The 21027-nt window shown below is 45.8% G+C and overlaps 1 protein-coding gene across 2 annotated transcripts in view; it reads right to left on the minus strand.

The window, feature by feature from the left end:
• Positions 1 to 21027, minus strand: part of DOCK1 (dedicator of cytokinesis 1) — a 554660-nt gene that overhangs the window by 103962 nt on the left and 429671 nt on the right. For both annotated transcript variants that reach the window (XM_027528650.1, XM_027528651.1), the window contains exons 30-31: positions 14293 to 14371; positions 6160 to 6260 (exon numbers count right to left, since the gene is read on the minus strand). In XM_027528650.1, coding sequence (XP_027384451.1) covers positions 6160 to 6260; positions 14293 to 14371 — 180 coding nt within the window. The remainder of the gene's footprint in view (positions 1 to 6159; positions 6261 to 14292; positions 14372 to 21027) is intronic.

The following is a 21027-nucleotide window of genomic DNA, read 5'->3' on the forward strand; positions in this document are numbered from 1 at the left end:
GTAGAATCTAAAATGTAACACAATTGAATTTATTTATAAAACAGAAAGAGACAGAGAAAATAAACTTGGGGCTACCAAAGGGGAAAAGGACAGGGTGGGGTCATAAATGAGGAGTATGGGATTAACAGACGCACAGTGCTAGTATAAAATAAACAGCAGTGATTTACTGTACAGTACAGGGAAATACATTCACTATCTTATAATAACCGATAATGGAAACAATCTGAAAAAAAAATACGGAGTCACTTTGCTGTATCAATTCAGTTCAGTTGCTCAGTCATGTCTGACTCTTTGCGACCCCATGAACCACAGCATGCCACCCTCCCTGTCCATCACCAACTCCTGGAGCTTGCTCAAACTCATGTCCATTGAGTTGGTGATGCCATCCAACCATCTCATCCTCTGCCATCCCATTCTCCTCCCACCTTCAATCTTTCCCAGCATCAGGGTCTTTTCAAATGAGTCACTTCTTCGCATCAGGTGGCCAAAGTATTGGAGTTTCAGCTTCAACATCAGTCCTTCCAATTAATATTCAGGACTGATTTCCTTTAGAATGGACTGGTTGGATCTCCTTGCAGTCCAAGGGACTCTCAAGAGTCTTCTCCAACACCGTAGTTCAAAAGTATCAGTTCTTCAGCACTCAGCTTTTTTTATAGTCCAACTCTCACATCCATACATGCCTACTAGAAAAACCATATCTTCGAGTAGATGGACCTTTGTTGGCAAAGTCATGTCTCTGTTTTTTAATATGCTGTCTAGGTTGGTCATAGCTTTTCTTCCAAGAAGCAAGTGTCTTTTAATTTTATGGCTGCAGTCTCCATCTGCAGTGATTTGGGAGCCCCTGAAAATAAAATCTCTCACTGTTTCCATTGTTTCCCCATCTATTTGCCATGAAGTGATGGGATCAGATGCTGTAATCTTAGTTTTCTGAATGTTGAGCTTTAAACCAACTTTTTCACTCTCCTCTTTCACTTTCATCAAGAGGCTCTTTAGTTCTTCTTTGCTTTCTGCTATAAGGGTGGTATCATCTGCATATCTGAGGTTATGGATATTTCTCCCAGCAATCTTGATTCCAGCTTGTGATTCATCCAGCTCAGCATTTCACATGACGTACTCTGCATATATGTTAAATTAGCAGAGTGACAATATACAACCTTGGTGTATTCTTTTCCTGATTTGGAAACCAGTCTGTTGTCCCATGTCCAGTTCTAAGTGTTGCTTCCTGACCTGCATATAGGTTTCTCAGGAGGCAGGTCAGGGGGTCTGGTATTCCCATCTCTTTAAGAATTTTCCACAGTTTGTTGTGATGCACATGGTCAAAGGCTTTGGTGTAGTCAATAAAGGAGAAGTAGATGTTTTATTGGAACTCTCTTGCTTTTTCCATGATCCAACAGATGTGGCAATTTGATCTCTGGTTTCTGTCTTTTCTAAATCCAGCTTAAAAATCTGGAAGTTCATGGTTCATGTACTGTTGAAGCCTGGCTTGGAGAATTTTGCACATTATTTTGCTAGCTTGGGAGATGAGTGTAATTGTGCAGTAGTTTGAACATTCTGTGGCATTGCCATTCTTTGGGACTGGAATGAAAACCGAACTTTCCATTCCTATGGCCACGGCTGAGTTTTCCAAATTTGCTGGCATATTGAGTGCAGCACTTTCACAGTATCATCTTTCAGGATTTGAAATAGCTCAACTGGAATTCCATCACTTCCACTAGCTTTGTTCATAGTGATGCTTCCTGAGGCCCATTTGACTTCACATTCCAGGATGTCTGGCTCTAGGTGAGTGGTCACACCATCATGGTTATCTGGGTCATGAAGAAATTTCTGTATAGTTCTGTGTATTCTTGCCCCCTCTTCTTAATACCTTCTGTTTCTGTTAAGTCCAAATCATATCTGTCCTTTGTTGTGCCCATCTTTGCATGAAATGTTCCCTTGGAATCTCTAATTTTCCTGAAGAGATCTCTAGCCTTTCCCATTCTGTTGTTTTCCTCTATTTCTTTTCATTGATCACTGAGGAATGCTTTCTCATCTCTCCTTACTATTCTTTGGAACTCTGCATTCAAATGGGTATATCTTTCCTTTTCTCCTTTGCCTTTAGTTTCTCTTCTTTTCTCAGCTATTTGTAAGGCCTCCTCAAACAAACATTTTATCTTTTTGCATTTCTTTTTCTTGGGGATGGTCTTGATCACTGCATCTTGTACAATGTCACGAACCTCTGTCCATAGTTCTTCAGGCACTCGGTCTATCCAATCTAACCCCTTGAATCTATTTGTCACTTCTACTGTATAATCATAAGGGATTTGATTTAGGTCATACCTGAATGATCCAGTGGTTTTCCCTACTGTCTTCAATTTAAGTCTGAATTTGGCAATAAGGAGTTCATGATCTGATCCACAGTCTGCTCCCAGTCTTGTTTTTGCTGACTGTATAGAGCTTCTCTGTCTTTCGCTTAGAGCATTCATCTTCTCCTGTGAGAACTCCAAAATTATAACTCACTGCTGAATAAGCGTCTATAGGAGAATGTTGGATTCCACCCAGAAAAGATACCCCACATCCAAGGGCAAAGGAGAAGTCCCAGCAAGACTTTGCTATACACCAGAAACTTACTATTGTAAATCAACTATACTTCAGATAAAAGGAATGTAGTATCACTAATGTGCGCAAGCCAGAAGCAGTTCACTTAACTCTGTCAAAAGGACCTTGGCACAGGTTACAGCTTGTTGAGTCTATCTCCTCCGGTTCCCTTCTAATTCTTATTATATAGTGAATTTATTTGCAATAATTTGAGCCTCTTGGGGAAAAAAATAGCACAAACACAAATTAAACATCATATTCTCTTTTATAATTTGGAATGCTCTACCGCAGCTTCTTATTAGGTCGCATGCAAAGCAAGGCTTGTCCCCGTGTACTCTTCCCTTTCGGTTCCCCTAAAAAGTAGTGTGTACATCAGTGTGTACAAACTCAACCCCTCACTAATGTTCTAGAACCCAGTGTTTAGAAAGATGATTTTTTTTTTTTTTTAATATGGTATTTGGTCCAGTAGTGAAACCTGTCCTCTAAGAACAGGCAGGTATCTGAGGATAGACTTCTATAGTTAAAACGAACCAAAAAAGAATGAGAGACACTCCGGGACCAAGTGAGGAAGAGGGTAACGGGAATGACACACGTCAGTCACACGAGTTCACCGACCCGGGGTTGCACCGACCCGGGGTTGGCCATCAAGCATTACCCTCTCAGCGGACAGTTGTAAATGAGCATTTTATGCTTAGATCTGCTGGAGGCCCGTTCATGAACCGCTTCCTCTCTCAGAAAGAAGTCTGGTTCTGAATACAGAAGCCCATTTGCTGTCACAGCAGCCCATGGTCCCCACCAGGACACATGATATCTTCCAGATTAAAATGTCCACACTGGCTGCTAATTCTAAGCCAGCTCTTTCACACTGGACTCAAAGTATCCTGAGCCCCCGGAATGTGCAAAGTGCGTGGGAGGATGGAGGTGGGGGATTACCGACGGTCAGGTTTCGCACTCTGTCGACGTCTCTGTCCTTTGTTAGGGGTCACTAGCAGCAAGGATGTCTGAAGGTGAGTCCGTTACGTGTTCTTAGTATGGACTCTAATTCCTACGGGTTATTTATTTCGTGGTTCATTGCCAAATCTTGTACTCAGCTTGGGTTGGACATAATCAGTGCTCTGTGCAGTATGGCCCATTCTTTTATGCTACTCCCGTGCGCTTTGGGGAACGCCTCTGGAATAAATATCCTAATTATCTCCCCAACCTAGGTCATCGGGAGGACACGCAGCTGAACAGGAGAGAACAAACAGGCAGATCTTCTGATCCTGGCATTTTCTGTTATTCTGGGCCACAGAGCTGTCGACCCGGAAGATCCGAGAAGCTGAGGGGCCTGCAGAGAGGAAGAGGAGCCGGGGGCGTGTGGGTTCCACGGATTCACAAACCCGGCAGCAGCAGACAGGCTGATGGGGAGACAGTCAGAGGCGATGAAACGGGATGGCACAACTCCACTTTCAGACCCCCTGGCCTTCCCTTCTAGAAAAAAGTAGCCACCCGCATTACGATGTCCACTGTGCTGGACATCAGCACCCAGCCACTTGCCCAGACCACTGGGGTTAATCCCTGTGTCACTTGGTCCCTCGTGCCCTGCGCCAAGTCCCAAGTGCCCCAATCCTGGCCACTCTCTCATGCTGCAACAACCCAGAGCACCTCTGCTTAGAGAGGGGGCCACACCCCTTAGGACCGCATAGCCCCTTTTGGGACTGGCTGTTCGCTGGCATGATGCTCTCTGGTAAACAACTCAGCCACCTTCACCACTGAAGCTAAGTACCACCACATGCCAACTCCAGGCTGCAAAGGCACCCAGGTGGCACTTGCGATCTACATCAGTCATGCTTTTTTTTTTTTTTAATCTTTTTATCTTGTATTGAAGCATAGCCACTTAACAATGTGGAAGCCCTCCTAATATTTCTTATGCAGGTTTTGCTATTTAGAAATTAAAATTGCACATGGATGGTAAAGTGTTTAAGGTGCAGCAAGAGGCAGGGAAAATGCAAACCTGCCTTGGGTCTTAGCCACGCGGCCTCATAGGCCAAGAGTGCTCATCACAGACGCCGGAAATGGGGTCTCCTCGTGGGCCCGTCACGGCTGCACACTGAGCTAGCAGCCCCAGAAGAGGAACCGTGAGGCTGCCCCCAAGCTGAGACACTCCTGCAAAGACACTTTCTGGAACGCTTGGGGCTTTTTCCCTCAGGGGATCCATGGGACAATTTCAAAGGGGAAATCCGCATTTCTCCTCCCATGGTTGTGAGACAGAGAATTCTAAAAGCCCTATCAGAGGCTCTGCCGGGTCAGGGAGGGCAGACACCAACTGGCCATGTTTAATTTTCCGTGGCTCTGAAGCTCAGAAGGTACAGTGTGATGGGGAAGCAAACGTCTCCTTCGGCGGCCAAGGCTCATTTCCTGGCGTTGCTTTAGCTTGAACATTAAGGCTCTTGCCACAGCGAGGAAAGGGCCCAGGAAGCGAGAGGCTGCACCCTGACCTGGAGAATGCTCAGAATCAAGCCATTTTATTCTCCAAAGTGGGAAGGAGATGTCAGCTCTTTTCATGCAGATTTCCAATTTAAAAATACGTTTTCTCCGCAGGTGTCTCTAAGGGTGGGCTGTGCTGGGAGCTTGGTAAAGACAGGGCCCCACTGTCAGCTCGAGCTGTCTGGATCCTAACCTCACCTCCATGAGGGAGACACATGCTCCCAGGATACAGGGACGGCTGAGCAGCTTTCCCCTTTGGAGACGCTTTGGAATCTCTAACCCCTAGACACAGGGCTGGCAACGCCTTGGAACAGCATGGCACAGAAGGATCACGAAATGATGAACAGGGATGCTGACTCATCACCGTGATGTGCTGATGAAATACTGATGTATCGATGAACAGATCCCCCATGAGGGTTCACTGTCTTCCCTCTGGGCACCCACAGAACTGAGATGCTGGTGAAACTGAGGCAGGAAGAGGATACAGGTCCTCAGAGAGCCCAAGGGTTGCAAAGAGCCCCACGCAAGGGTTCTTTTCCTGACCCTGGACCAGGAGCTGTTCAGGACGCACTGCTGAAAGAGCCAGGTAGGAATCTTGTCTTTCCTGGGACTTCTGAGAGGTCCTTAGGATAATAAAAGGGTGAGTTAAGCCCTTCAGATCTCCTGCTGGGAAGAGGCCCAGGGTCATCTCTGGCAAAGAAGGAACCCCAGACCGCTCACCACTGCACGATGGGCTGTCCCACAATTCCAACATGCAACAGCTTCCATCAGAAGCTTCCTTGTTCGAAGCTTACACTGGAGAATTAAGGCACACACAAACCACACGTGGCGTGACATCAGCACAGCACACAGCAGAAGCAATTACGTCCCCAAACTCCCGTTCTGTGCGGCACTAATAGTCTCGAATGGCAGGGACCGGCAACCCACGAGAATGAATCCAGCAATCTTCAACCTGGACTCACCGGTTAGAAAAGGCAATACCCAATTCATGACCTGAAACCACCCTCTCATTACACCATGATTGCATCTCAGTTGGTACCGAGTTGGCTTAGAGGCCGTGAGATGATTCTAATAGACTCGCAGGCTCCTGCCCGTGAATCCGGAGCTGCGTGGACTTACTTGTTAAGGATTTTCGCTCTCTTAGCACTTGAAAAATTCTCCAGCTGCAAGGACTCTTGAGTGAGGAAAGCGACGGCCAGGTGAAAATAGTTGTTCCACAGCTGAAAACCAAAGAGGGGAGATGCTGAGGTGTCGAACTGATTCACACAGGATCTCAGAAACGGTCCGAGACATTTCGTGTTTGCCCAGCACATGCCTGTGAGATGTTACAAAGCTGTGTCCTCTGCGTGCACCTGGCTGACCAGCCACCCACGGTGCGGCTCAGGGCTGAGTGTGGGCTCTGACTGCACGTGCTCAAATCCCACCCGCTTGGCCACATACTGAGGCAAATAACCCAATCTTTCTGTGCCTTGGTTTCCACAGCTAAAGTGGGAACTTCAACAGTACCTACCTGATAGGGCTACTGAAGGAAGGATCGAAGGAATAAAGATACTTAGGGCCCCCCCAGCAGTGCCGAGCAGGTGGTGATGATCATGTAATATGTTTTAGCTCTTATTAACACTTTTGCAGAAACTAATGCCTGTGGCTATAATACATCTCAGGTCAATAATGTATTAATATTGTATCACGGAGTCCCTTACCTAACAGTATATAGATTTCTATAATTTATCATTTTTATGATACTAAATATATATATAAACACTAGACAATTGAGAACAACATAAAAACACCCAACAGTTCGTATTTCAAGGACAGCTGTTGTTCAGTCGCTAATTTGCAAACAGAGGTCAAAGTGAAATTGTCAGTCGCTCAGTTGTGTCCGACTCTTTGAGATCCCGTGGATGGTAGCCTGCCAGGCTCCTCTGTCCATGGGATTCTCCAGACAAGAATACTGGAGTGGATTGCCATTTCCTTCTCCAGGGGATCTTCCTGACCCAGGAATCAAACCTGGGTCTCCTGCGTTGTAGGCAGATTCTTTACCATCTGAGCCACTGGAATCATAAGCAAAGGTAATAACTGTTGCATCAAGTGAGATGATTATAAAGAGTTACATAAAAATAAGGTGTTAACAATAACTGACTATCTTCAGTTACCAGGTAAATACTGGCAAGTTTCAAGCATGGATATAGCTAAAGGCTTCATGTATCTGCTACTCTTCATAAGTGGCATTTCTTCAGGACGAGAGCATCTCATTTGGTTGCCAGGGAACCAGGTAAGTGCTGGTCCCCTTAGCTCACAGATGAGGTTCAGAGACTTGCCCCCAAATGCAGAAAACACAGAACAGAACAAGGTGAAGCAGAACAAGGGTCTCCAGTGGCTCACCCCAGACCTCACAAGCCAAGGCACTTTCTCTTTTATTTAGGCCCTTTGAGCGACTGATCTGATCTGATCTGACTGGGTTGCCGAAATGTTCGTTGAAGTTTTTCCATGGGGTGTCACGGAAGAAACCTGAACAAACTTTTTGGCCAACGCAATATAATAAACAGGGTGGCTCAAATCAGTAAAGTACAAGTTTCTTCTCTTCTTTTTGGAACTAACACCTGCCCTGACGCCCACCCATCCCCTCGCAATGCCCTTCTCTCACAGCTCTAGCAGGGATGTCTGGCCCATGTTGGGGTCAGGGTCATCCTGCTGCTCATAAAAAAAGCATCAACAGAAATACAAATGTGTCTTTTAAAATGCCAGCTTCACTAACTCTCTCTTCCTTCCCTGCATTCACACAGGGCCAGGACGACAGCTTAATTACAGGTAACCTAAAACCCCACCCTAGGAGATGTTTAGGGGAACAGTGTAGTTGAACACCCTGAAGGAGGTTCCCTTGTGGACTGCATGCCTGGAGACTTAGCATGTCCACCTATAAAGCAAGACTGGAACCCACAGGAGATTTTTGTACCCTGAGGAACTAGGAGGTTGACTGCTGCTCACCTCAAAACTCCCCTGGCCACTTTAGAGCCAGAGCAGGGCTGGGGGCCCCCAGGAGCTGGGAGCATCTGGCCTGGGGGAGGTGGGGTGATGACTTCTGTGATGTCTCTCTCCCAGGGTGCAGCCTAAGTCTATGCGTGGGGAATGTGAGGCGGCCCAAGTGTGGGGCAGTCTGCAAAGCCAGGCCTGTGCTCTGCAGATGTGTAGGGGATAGGACAGCCTGGAAAGAGTGAGAAGCTGTTCAAGGCTGGAGCGGACTAAAGTCACACAGAAACTGAATGCACAGGGGAGGGCGGGTATGTAGGAGGAGCACGGGGGGTGTTCAGGGCCATGAAACTGGATGCACGTCATTATACATTTGTCCAAACCCACAGAATGGACAACACATCTGCAGGGAGCCCTGATGCAAAGTAAGCACTCAGGGATGATGACGGGTGAGCGTGGGTGCAGCAGTTGCGTCAAATGCACCATCTGGTGGGGGATGTTGACATGGGGAGGCTCTGGGTGCTGGAGGCGGGGCGTTTCTGGGAAATCTCTGTACCTTCCTCTTACTTTGCTGTGAACTTAGAGCTACCCTTTAATAAAATACCGGAGAAGGCAATGGCACCCTACTCCAGTACTCTTGCCTGGAAAATCCCATGGATGGAGGAGCCTGGTAGGGTGCAGTCCATGGGGTCGCTAAGAGTCGGACACGACTGAGCGACTTCCCTTTCACTTTTCACTTTCATGCATTAGAGAAGGAAATGGCAACCCACTCCAGTGTTCTTGCCTGGAGAGTCCCAGGGACAAGGAAGCCTGGTGGGCTGCTGTCTCTGGGGTCACACAGAGTCGGACACAATTGAAGTGACTTAGCAGTAGCAGTTAATAAAATACAAAAATTTTAAAAATCACATAAAAATACAAACATTAATAAAACCTATAACGGTTTCCCTGGCATTCCAGTGGTTAAGAATCTGGACTTCCACTGCAGGGGGTGTGGGTTTGATCCCTGGTAGGGGAAGTAAGATTCCACGTGTTGTACACTGCAGCCAAAAAAAAAAACAACAAAAAACCAACCAACCAGACAAAGAAAAAAAAAAACCCCTGTAAGCTATGCATGATTTGAGCTGTGACAACTAACAGCATTCACGATGCTGACCTGAGAAGCAACAAGTTCCGTGACTGGGTCAACAGAACCTGAATGTGGTCTGGGGGCCAGTGAGCGCTGATAATGGTGTGAGTGTGGTGGTCTTACTCTAGTTATGTAGCGGAGGGCCTCTGTTTGTATGAAATATGTACTACAGATTGGGGGAGGTGATAGGATGTCAAGCTGGCAGCTCACCAGGAGAATGTTGAGAATAAGAGCTCTTGGTGCTGTACTCGCCGGAAATGAGAAGCAGACTGGGAGGGGCAGAGGGACGCAGAGGGCAGAGTAGCAGCCCACAGGGAGGAGTAGTTCAAAGGAGAAGGAAGTGTCTGGGAACACCAGGATATCAAAACATGGAAATGTGCCTTGTGGGAGGACCTGCTGCCTGGAGCACATGCGGAAGCCAGTCTTGGCCATGCAGCACCCAGGCCTCCCTCTGGGTATGGGAGGATGAGAACCTCCTAGAGTGGAGCAATCAAACCACACCTGTCAAGGGATAAGGGCCAAAAGAGCTCATTGCAGCCAAGGCGCTGGGCATGAAGGGAGCTTCCAGAGGACTAAAGGCATGAAGACAGCGCACAGGGCCAGCAGTAACCCGTAACACGCTCTCAGCAGCCACACCTGAAACACACAGCCGTCTGTGTGTGTGGCTCAGCACCTGACGGGCATGGCCTACATGGATAAAAGGAGAAAACCTAATGAAGGACACGAAAAAAGCCACAAATATTCCTGTGTGGGATGGGAAAAAATAAATACTGCCAAGTACTCTCCCAAATGCTGTTACAATTCTACTACAATCTTTTACGAACTCAACAGAACCAATTAAAATGTAAACAGCGTGTTTCAAAAGTTGAACAAGGTGATTTGGAATTTCACATCGAAGAGGAAATGCGCAAAAAGTCAAAATACTTTTGCAGTAACATCCTAGCCAGGAAGACCTGGCTCTACTAGCTGGGTATAAAACCCATAGTTAATAACACAGAAAACAGAACGGATACACACCCGCATCTGTAATTGTGGGGATTCTTGGTGGCATGTAAAATCACTGGGAAAGAATAATTTATTCATAAAATCATGTAGGGAAAAGTAAATGTAAACCAGCTTCCAGCAGATGTAGATAAACAAGGACAGGGGACTACATTCAGTGTCTTGTAACAACTGATAATGGAAAACTGTGAAAAAGAATCTATACATATAGATATACGAATACAGAAATCTATATAGAGGCATATAAAATTGAATCACTTTGCTGTACACCTGAAGCTAATGCAATGTTGTAAAATAACTATACTTTGATTTTAAAAAATGATTAAGGAAAAGAAATCACAGATAGATTCAATGTTAGAATGTTTTTTTTTAAAGCAGAAACACAAAGCATTATCAGATACCAACTATAAACAAAACAGTTAAATTTATAATCAAAGAAGGATTCGCCAAGCAAAAAATAAAACCCAAAAAGCCATTTAAAAGAACTGACAAATTTGACTACAGAAAAATTAAGTATTTCTATACAATAAACCTAAACCCATGACTAGACTACATCAAGAATTTCAACTTACAAAAAATATGACATATAGCACAATAGAAAAATGAGCCGAGAAAATGGACAGTTCATACTAGAAATCCTCACAGCCAGTGAGTACTCTCAACCCAACTAGCAATCAGAGAAATATCAACAAAAATAAGAATCAACAATTTTAAAGAAATTGGTATTGGAGAAGATCTGGACAATGATGCTTTGCAGAGAAGGCTGGTGAGACTGCAAATTGCTAGAGCATTTGAGGATGGTAATTTATCAGTGTCCATCAAACTTAAAATGTCTCACCATCCAGTCTGGCAATTATGCTTCCAGTCACCAGCAATGCTGCCCTGAGACGGCTGTGTCACCCTGTTCACGGAAGCATTGCTGGGAACGGGGAAAAACCGGAAACAGCCTGCAGGTCATCAGAGCAGGAAGGCCTGCGCCAGTGTTGATGCATTTACACCGTGGAATAGGACAGAACTGAAAACCAGGAAAGCATGACCCCACTCACGTGTAAAGCCAAAAGAATCCCGGTCTTGGTCCAGATATAGCTGACTCCTGGGTGTGAATTACTCGAGTCCACTTACAGGTAGATATTCTTCAGTAGTAAATACTACAGTAATGCACAGTCTCTTGTTGGTTGAATTACACTCAGATAAACCACCTTCCCCAACCTTCCCACACTGTTCAAGGGCCAACTGTACATGCTTAAAGAAGCCTCAGAGATAACACACAACAATTATTCTAAAAGTTAACCAGCAGTTGGAAGGAAATCCAAAAAAGAGGGGATATATGTATCCACATGGCTTCCTTGGTGGCCAGATTGTAATGAATCTGTGTGCAATGTAAGAGACCTGGGTTTGATCCCTGGGTCGGTAAGAGCCCCTGGAGAAGGGAATAACTACTCACTCCAGGATTCTTGCCTGGAGAATCCCTTGGACAGATGAGTCTGGCAGGCTACAGTCCCATGGGTCACAAAAAATTGGACACAACTGAGCAATGAACACTTTCACTTTCTTTTCACATGCATGCATGTATGTATGTGTGTGTGTGTATATATACACACACACACACACACACACACATATATATAGAGAGAGAGCTAATATTCATTGGAGGGGCTCATGCTGATGTTGAAGCTCCAATACTTTAGCCAACCGATGCAAAGAGACGACTCATTGGAAAAGACCCTGATGCCGAGAAAGATTGAAGGCAGGAGGAGAAGGAGACAACAAAGGATGAGATGGTTGGATGGCATCACTGACACAATGGACATGAGTTTGAGCAAGCTCACTCAGGAGATGGTGACGGACAGGGAGGCCTGGCGTGCTGCAGGTGGACATGACTTAGCGGCTGAACAACAACATCCAGCTGGCCTTCCCGCACGGGACAACTGGAAAAGAACCCACGTGCCAGCACAGGAGACGTAAGAGACACGGGTTCGATCCCTGGGTTAGAAAGTTCCCTGGAGGAGGGCATGGCAAACCACGCCAGTATTCTGGCCTGGAGAATCCCATGAACAGAGGAGCCTGGTGGACTATAGTCCACGGGGTCATAAAGTGTTGGACATGACCGAAGGGACTTCGCACACAGCACACAGCTGAGGCACTTCATTGTACAGCAGAAACCAACATAACATTGCAAAGCAACTATACAAAGTGAGGTCGCTCAGTCGTGTCCAGCTCTCTGCGATCCCATGGACTGTAGTCTACCAGGTTCCTCCATCCACGGAATTTTCCAGGCAAGGGTACTGGAGTGGATTGCCATTTCCTTCTCCAGGGGATCTTCCCACCCCAGGGATCAAACCCAGGTCTCCTGCATGGCAGGCAGACGCTTTACTGTACCCCAAGTTTAAAAACATACTATTTGGTAAATACTAAGCAATGAATAAATATTTGTTGACATTAAAAAAAAAAAGCTACCCAGCAGAGGGAGAAAAAGGTGAAAAAATGGGAAGGGAGCTTTCCTATTTTATTCAATGGGCTGACTTACACTGCATAAATATTTCACAAGAATGTATCTGTGTTTTAGGATGTGATAACAAACATTAAGCAGAGAAAATAATAAAAAATTTTAAACTGAAAAAGAGTAACATTTTTACATACACAGTACCTGATATATTACTACATACTTATATTCTATAATGCTGATGAAACATTTTTAATTTAATAAAATGATACAAATGCAGTTACTTAAAAAACAGAAATAAGACTCAAGCTTTCAAGAATGAGCTTATGGTTGCTGAGGAGAGGATGGGGGGGAAGGGGGAGTTTGGGATGAATAGGTACACACTGCTATATTTAATGGAGAAGGAAATGGCAACCCACCCCAGTGTTCTTGCCTGGAAAATCCCAGGGACAGGGGAGCCTGGTGGCTTGCCGTCTATGGGGTCACACAGAGTCAGACACGACTGAAGTGACTTAGCAGCAGCAGCTATATTTAAACTGGATAACCAACAAGGACCTCCTGTATGCAGCACAGGGAACTCTACTCAATGCCATGTGGCAACCGGGATGGGAGGGGGTTTGGGGGAGAACGGACACATTAATCTGTACAGCTGAGTCCCTTTGCTGTTTACCTGAAATTATCACAATATTGTTTGTTAACTGGCTACATCCCAGTACAAAATAAAAATTTTAAAAAATTAAAATTAAAAAAATGATCTAAGGGCACAGGCACCAAAGAACTTAATCTAATAACCAAGTATCACCTTTAGCTCTAAGTTGTCAGAAGACAAGGCAAATGGGAAAGTAGATGGGTGTCTAATTTTTGTTATCTGTTAATTTTTGTTATCTGTTGACCTAGGTTTGAGTAGGACCACCCTCTGGGTGTACCTAAAGTGGTTCAGGTTCTTTCTCCATGAACAGTCCTACCCAGGAAACTAAAAACCTGTTTGCCCCTGGATGCTTTGATTTGCAAACTTTAGTAAATGAAACAAATAATAACAAAACCATGATTAGCAGAAATATACCTGAAGTTTGGTGGGAATGGGAGTCCCAAATAGTAGATGCATAGTAAGAAATCATGCCAGGCAAAAATCAATCAATCAGTTAAATCACACACACAGGCACATGCACATACACGCGATCCACAAGCACCGGAGGAGGAGGGCCTGGATGGGAGGGATCGGCTCACCACAGCCAAGGGCTGTTGAGGGGCTGGGACCTTGTGCCTGGTAAGGGCCACTTCAGGCAGCACAAAGCCGGCGGGGAATATATCAGGGGAAAATCGAGTTCTACACGCGAGCTGGGCTCAGCGATGCAGACCCACAGTGCCTCCCGGGCTGATTCTCATCACATCAGGATGGCCTGAGACAATCTTGGCAGCCAGGCCGACTGAGACGCGGCCGCCTCCCTGCTCAGAGAGTCCCTAACTTGTCACTCTGATTCAAGACTTTCTCCCTGAAACAGCTCCATCTCCTTTCTCGCTAAATTGAGCAAATACCCCAAAGGCATCATTTTCAATCCTCGGGTTCCAGTAGCATGTATTGTAAATTCCATTTCCACACCTTAAATGGGAAACCGATTAAGTTTAAGGATTAGAAATATAAGATATGGGCTCAGACCAGCAATTTGTTTTAACATGATTTCCCAACAAAGGTCGTGTCTACTCCTTCTCTCACCTGCAGCTCAAAGTTGGCTTGATCCAGAAATTTTTTGTTCAGCATATCTGCATACTGATTAATCGCTCGCAGGAAGACTCTGAAAGATCAAGAGAAAATTACATAATTACACACTTCTGCTCTGGCACCTTTGGAGGTTCGGCATTTCAATTAGCTACAATCTGAGACTGTCTGGCAAGTGAACTCTCTAAGTCCTGTGAAAAGCTGCGAAGTTTTGCCAATGCAAAGCCCAGAGAATTATATGCAGATGTTCTTCAAATTAATCAAGGAAACTAGCACACGCAGAAGAAAAGACACAGACCAAAATAACAGAGTCTGGAAGTAACATATGAAAAGTATCACACACAAAAAAAAAAACCCACTTTTTTTTTTTTTTTTTTAAAAAAGAAGAGGTGCAAATTAAATCTCATTCTCGAGTCACAATATATTCATGTTATATTATAAAATTGGTCTTTGCTTAGCTGGCTTTTTAAAGTTAAGCATTCAAAAGTGCTGTTACACACGATCTGGCTTGGATTGATTTGGTATGTAGACTGGAAAAAAATGCAGAACAATCTGAAAAAGGTGAGAATCATGTTTCATTTGGCAGAAAAAACTGAGGACTTAAGCCTGGGACATAGCATCTCACATTGCTCTGAGAGACTGCTCAGAAGACGTAAAGGAGGAACTGGGATACACAGTACTTTTGCAACAAAGATCAGGCACTCAGAACTTCAGAAGATTATTGTTACTTAAAGGAAACCTGATTATCCCAACTTAAGGAATTTATCGGCTTTTCTATAGATAGGAAGACGTGAGTCTGGGATCAAGGAAGCCGTTCCTTTGATCTGCACCTCAGCTCTCTGGGGCCAGAGTCCCGTGCTTTCTCACCCTGGGTTCCCTTAGGGCTCACCGCCCTGGACAGCTGTAATGTGATGACGTGATGGGTGCAACGTTTCCTTTATTTACTGATGCGCCAGCAACATATCTTTTCTATCAATAGGTGAAAAATCACGGAAGCTCGGAAGTATGGTTGACCTCAGTACCATGTGTCCACCAAATGCTAGTTTTAGGCACTGTTTACTTGTTTAAATAAAGAAAGCTTTAGTAGAGATGAGAGTCATTTGCCAAGAGTTTCAGCAGGAATGTGAATTCATCCATTCACCGACGTGGTACCACTGTGACCACGCAGAACAAAATATCACATCCTTCCACACTCTGACTTTTTCTTTTCCGTGATGGAATACGCAACTCGAGGATGTCCTAAGTGACTCCAGTGCTCAGCCTTTCCCAAGCTTCTTCATTCAGTAGATTTGTCTCATGGCTCTGCAGAGTGTTTACAACAAAGCTTAGTCCAGATCCTTCTTTTTAAATGACCCTTCTCCCTCTGCACAAAGGCAGGATGTGAGAGCAGCTAGCATTAGGTCACAGATAATAAACTTCATTATCCTCCCTCCATTTAGACAGCAGGAAGCAGCCACAGAGTGTAAGAGAAATCTAGGTTACTTACTAGGAACTGATGCTGATAAGAGGATCTCTTTAGCTATGCATGCCTGGAGAAGGTCCCCAGCCTGGACAGTCCCAGAGCCACTAAAGGCCAGTTAGCCCGGGAGGACGGGGAGAGGACAGGGCCACCTGGGGCTTTAAGGAGGTCTCCATCACCACCTCCCGCCACCACCTCCTGCCCAACACTCGCTGTCGTGCAGGTTTCTCTGGCACAAGCTCCAAGAAAGAGGATGTGCAGACAGCATTTCATTAAGAGACCCATCGGTGGGATCCACGACCAAACGAGTGTGACAAGTGGCCTGTGCTGGAGCTTGCTATCTTCGTGGCTGAAGAAAAACGTAGCCGGAGTTACTTGAATCCTTCCCTGAGGATGTTAAGACAAAACCAAGAAAGTCGGATCTGATGTTGTAAGTGCCTGCTCAGAGAGGGGCATGGAGATGCTGGCTTGTCCGGGACCAGGAACATGGCCTGGGCAGCGGCATCCATCAGCCACAGGGTGGCTGGATTCTGCCATTGCAGAATGCCCAGGGAAACTGGAGAAATAGCTCTCCTGGATGAATGCTGTAATTTATTGAGTGGGGGCGGCGGGGCGGGGGGAGGCTGAATACAGGGTATTGAAGGATCCTGACAAATTAATCGAGGAGCAGGACAAAACCACTATAATCAAGATGGAAAAAAAAAAAATAAGTGAAACTGTTAGTTGCTCAGTCATGTCCAACTCTTTGCGACCACATGGACTACAGCCTGCTAGGCTCCTCTGTCTATGGAATCCTCCAGGCAAGAACACCGGAGTGGGTTGCCATTCCCTTCTTCAGGGAATCCTCCCCACCCAGGGATGGAACCCTGCTCTCCTGCTTTGCAGGCAGACTTTACCATCTGAGCCACGAAGGGAGCCTTGTATAGACAGGTCGCCTAGCAACCCTAACCAGCCCCCCAGTCTTGGGCCTCAGCCCATATCATGTTCAGCCCTCAGAAGTACAAGCTGCCTGGTTCAAGCGAAGACACGCTCCCTGGCCCAGGCGGCCCCTGGCAATTGTGCTCAGATAGCATCTGTGGGTGTGCCCTGCACTTACCCAGAAACCTGAAGACTTCCTGTCACGGGGAGAGTGGGGCGGTCACACAATACAAAAACACAGGGCTTATGGCCTTGAACATTTTTTTTTCTGCTCAACTTTTCCTCCAGCTTCAGAACTTGGCTGTTCACTGGAGTACCCCATGGCCTTTATGAGGTTTCAGAAAGCCCCTCTCTCCAGCCCTCCATGACAATAACAAGTTCACGTAGACATGCATTATTATTACAGGGCTAATTACTGTGCCTCAAGATAGCACCCAAAGAGTTGCAATATGCTACTTCTAATTAAGCCCTGGAACAACTTCAGCTAGTTAAATAAAGATATTGCTCAAAATGACTGGGGAAAAAAAAAAAAGATGCCACGCTGAAAGAATATGAAAGCTGAACAAAAACTTTTTAATGAACTGACAGCTGAGCAAGAGCAGTGCTGAGAGAGATTCTATAATTTAGACTATAAATTTTTTAAAAAGCCAGGACAAAGAAACAAATAACATGGCATATCAGGGCAAAGCTGAAGGGATGATCAAACAAAAGCATCATTGATGCTGTCAACAAAGGCGAGCCACTCAGGCTACAGGTATCAAAGGCCACATCACCTTTACAGAACCATCATTATATCCTACGCTTCACACTTGATGGGATTGAAATCTTAGCGATGCCCCAAGTCCACTTGAAGATAAGTCAACTAACCAGACAAAAAGAAACATACACAGAGGCTAACTTTTTGGAAAGAATATTTCCTGTCTGTTGTAATTCATGAGTTATTTCTAACACATATCAAGCTAAGGGAGATAAATACGAAAATCACATTAGAAGCTTCTGCAGAACAATCTGCTTTCAGTCAATGATTATGAAAGATATCGCAGCTCAGCCAGGCGATCGCACAGCAGGATGCCTACTAGATGGGAGTGAGGGGCTTCAGCCTGGCTCAAGGGAACTGACAAGCAAGTCCTGTCTACCAGGAGAGGGGACATGAGATGGGGAAGGGGTTGCAAGTGGGCTCCGCTCTGCATCCCTGGTGACCCTGTCCACACTGGGCACCACTGGCATTGCACTCAAGGACAGAAAAGCCCTCCAGTCTGTTCCCGAATGGACCTGTTTATTCGCCACTGGCTGCAATGCCTAATTGGCATCTGGCACATCACAGATGTTCACTAGGTATTAGCCACGGGAAAAGAAGGGCATGATGAATATGGGTGGCGCACGGACGGATGGGTGGGTGGGTGGATGGCTGATGGATGGATAAGCTGGCTGACCCACGTCAGAGCGAAACTGTTTACTTCAGACTGGAACGCGAACATAGCCCAAACCCACAGGCTTCCAACTGAGATCACAGACCTGGTTTCAGGACCTAATGAAGCTCAGGTTCCTGATGTCTCATCACATCAGAATTCAGTGAGAGACAAAGTGATAGGTAAGAAGTAGATTTGTTCAGAGAGAAACACATTCCACAAACAAGAGTGTGGGCCATCGCAGAGGCGAGTGTGGTGGCCTTGAAATGTGGCGTGGTTAGTTATTATGGGTTGGGTAATTTCATAGGCTAATAAGTGGGAGGATCATGCCAACTATTTTGGGGGAGGGGTGGAAATTTTCAGGAACTGGGCCACCGCCTAGTTTTTGGACTTTTGACAGTGCCTTGGAAGTGTCAAGGCATCCCTGGGCATGTCATTCAGCTTGCTGATTGAGGAACCAGGTCCAGCTGAAGTTTAACTTGTCTGCCATCTTGGACCCAATTGATTCTAATCGATTTATGTTATGCCCTTGGGCTATGTCATTCTTTTAAAAATTGTGCCCTGCCCCCTTCCCTCCTATTTCAAGAAGGCTCAGGGAGGCCAAAATATCTGGTAGCTCCTGGCTATCCCTGCATTCTGAGATTTTCCTCTGTGGGTTCAGCTGTTAGAGGTTCTTGAAAACCAAATTTTGCAGTAGGCACTGGCATTTAATGGCTGTGCGTTGCCCTCACGCTCCTCTCCACTTCTGGAGTAAGTTCCTGGGCGGAGAGAACCTTGCCTTGTAAAAGGTAAATATCAGGATGCCCCAAGGCATCTGAGAGGACCGGTGGCCTCTGTGTGTATTCAGAAATGTTCTGGTCTAAGGACATTCATTTATGACTGCACTGAGAGACGTCTCAGAGTCAGCGATATGTCTACGAACTCCTCGCAGGCAAACAGCTCACACAGCCTGCTCTCCTGGGGAGAGAGAAGCCACTTTGTGGCAACCTGTTGCTGTTGTTCATTCACTCCGTCGTGTCCAACTCTTTGCGACCCAATGGACCATAGCCCACCAGGCTCCTCTGTCCATGGGATTTCTAGGCAAGAGGGGGAAAGGATGGCTATTTCCTCTGCCCAGGGATCTTCCCGACCCAGGGATGGAAACTGCGTCTCCTAGATTGGCAGGTGGATTCTTCACCACTGAGCCCCAGGGATCACAAGCACGACGTGGGGTCGTCTGGGTTGGTGTTGATGCCCCCATCCATCATCACTGTGCGTGAGCAGCAGGACCCGGGGCACGGAGCTCATGTCTGCTCTTTATAATGTTCCCAGCTTTCAGGAACAGGAGAGTGAGACGCTGGCAGGAGACAGAGAACTCGGCGAGGGGAAGGCAGGGAGCAGGGCAGACGTGTGCTGCTGCTCCCCTGCCAGAAAAGAGAGACGGGGTGGGGGAATGTGAGCCAAGCAAGTCCTGTCTCATGCCCAGCCACGAGCGCGAAGTCATTTCTAAAAAATGAAGTTAATGGTGTAAGAACTAAATGCTTTCATGGATACTGTCCCACAGGATCAAAATGATTAAGAAAAAGGGCAAGCCCATCTTTCACAGAGCTCTTTCCGATCATTTTTAACCTACAAAAGGTTTTATTTAAAATCTAAAAAATTTAAAGGTAAAAAACCAAACACAAGAAATAAATAATGTAGGGAGAGCCAGGGGCAAATCTTACAAAGATTCAGAAGCCCTAAGTTCTAGGCGTACAGTCTCTAGACATTCAAATTATTCAAGGCAATGACTGCAAATTGTCTTGTTAATGGCCCCAAGGAAAGAACTTTATCTCACTCTGCTTGGTAAGTGACTCTTGTCCCCAGAAAGTCAGAGTCACAACCTTCACCAGCCTCCCCACGACGTCACTCACTTTAAACAATCTAGAAATCCTGAGAGACCGAGACCGTTCATTCCCAAAGCTCGTACAATGGAAAACGAACAAAGAAACAAGAAAGCCCAGGAAGTTTCCCTTGACTTCCTTTTCTTCTACCTGGGTATTTAACTACAGCGAGTATTCATTTGCTGGAAACAAGGTGCTGTGCTGTAATTCCTGGTGGTGTCAAATATGAGAGTAACTGTCGTCCCACACACACACACACACACACACATCCAATTACAGTTTTAATCTAATTCTGTTAACTATCATATACCTATCTATCCACCCATCCATCCATCCACCTATCTATCTGTATATCCATCTATCTGGCCATCTCTCTCTCTCTTTTACATCCATGTAAACATTTGGTTACCAGGCCTTCAAAAGTTGCTCAGGTTTTTGAGATTCTCCTATTTTCAAGCAACGCATAAAAGTACGAAACTATGAGCCTTCAAGTTTCCTTGAACTTAGAATCTGTTTGGGTTTGTTTGTTTGTTGTTTTTCTAACTTTGAGATTAAAGGTAAGGACGATGTATGCCACATAATTCAAAGTCATTTGAGCACTGTGACCGTCCCTGACACTCTACAAAACATTAAGTAGCGTTTGCTACAAAGAGGAGGCAAGCCCTGTGCCTTGACTTTGGCACGTGTTGGGGAGAAGGCTGGGTGAGGTGGGGAGAGGCTCTGAGAAGGCGGCGGCTGCTGAGGTTCAAGCCTTCCAACCACAAGCGTTTCCCAGAGGATGCCCCACTGGCCCTGCCTCTCCCCCACGTCCCCTCTGCATCGCAGCACAAAAGCATCCTGATGCCTCCTGAGCTCCATGGGAGACCATCCCCCAAAATGACCTATTGGAAAGCAGTGTCCTGAGCCATCACAGTCCCACAGTCCTAAACAACTGTGTGTTAATTGAGAAGAAGGGAACTCAGAAAGCAGAACATAATCAGACACCAATTTAACTACTGGAAGCTCCTGGCGCGGTTACAGCCCCTAAAATGACTTTATTATGACAGGGCTGCAGGCATTTCTGTGTTTCTGTTACCCAGTGTTT

This window comes from Bos indicus x Bos taurus, chromosome 26 (assembly GCF_003369695.1).
Source record: "Bos indicus x Bos taurus breed Angus x Brahman F1 hybrid chromosome 26, Bos_hybrid_MaternalHap_v2.0, whole genome shotgun sequence".
NCBI lineage: Eukaryota > Metazoa > Chordata > Mammalia > Artiodactyla > Bovidae > Bos > Bos indicus x Bos taurus.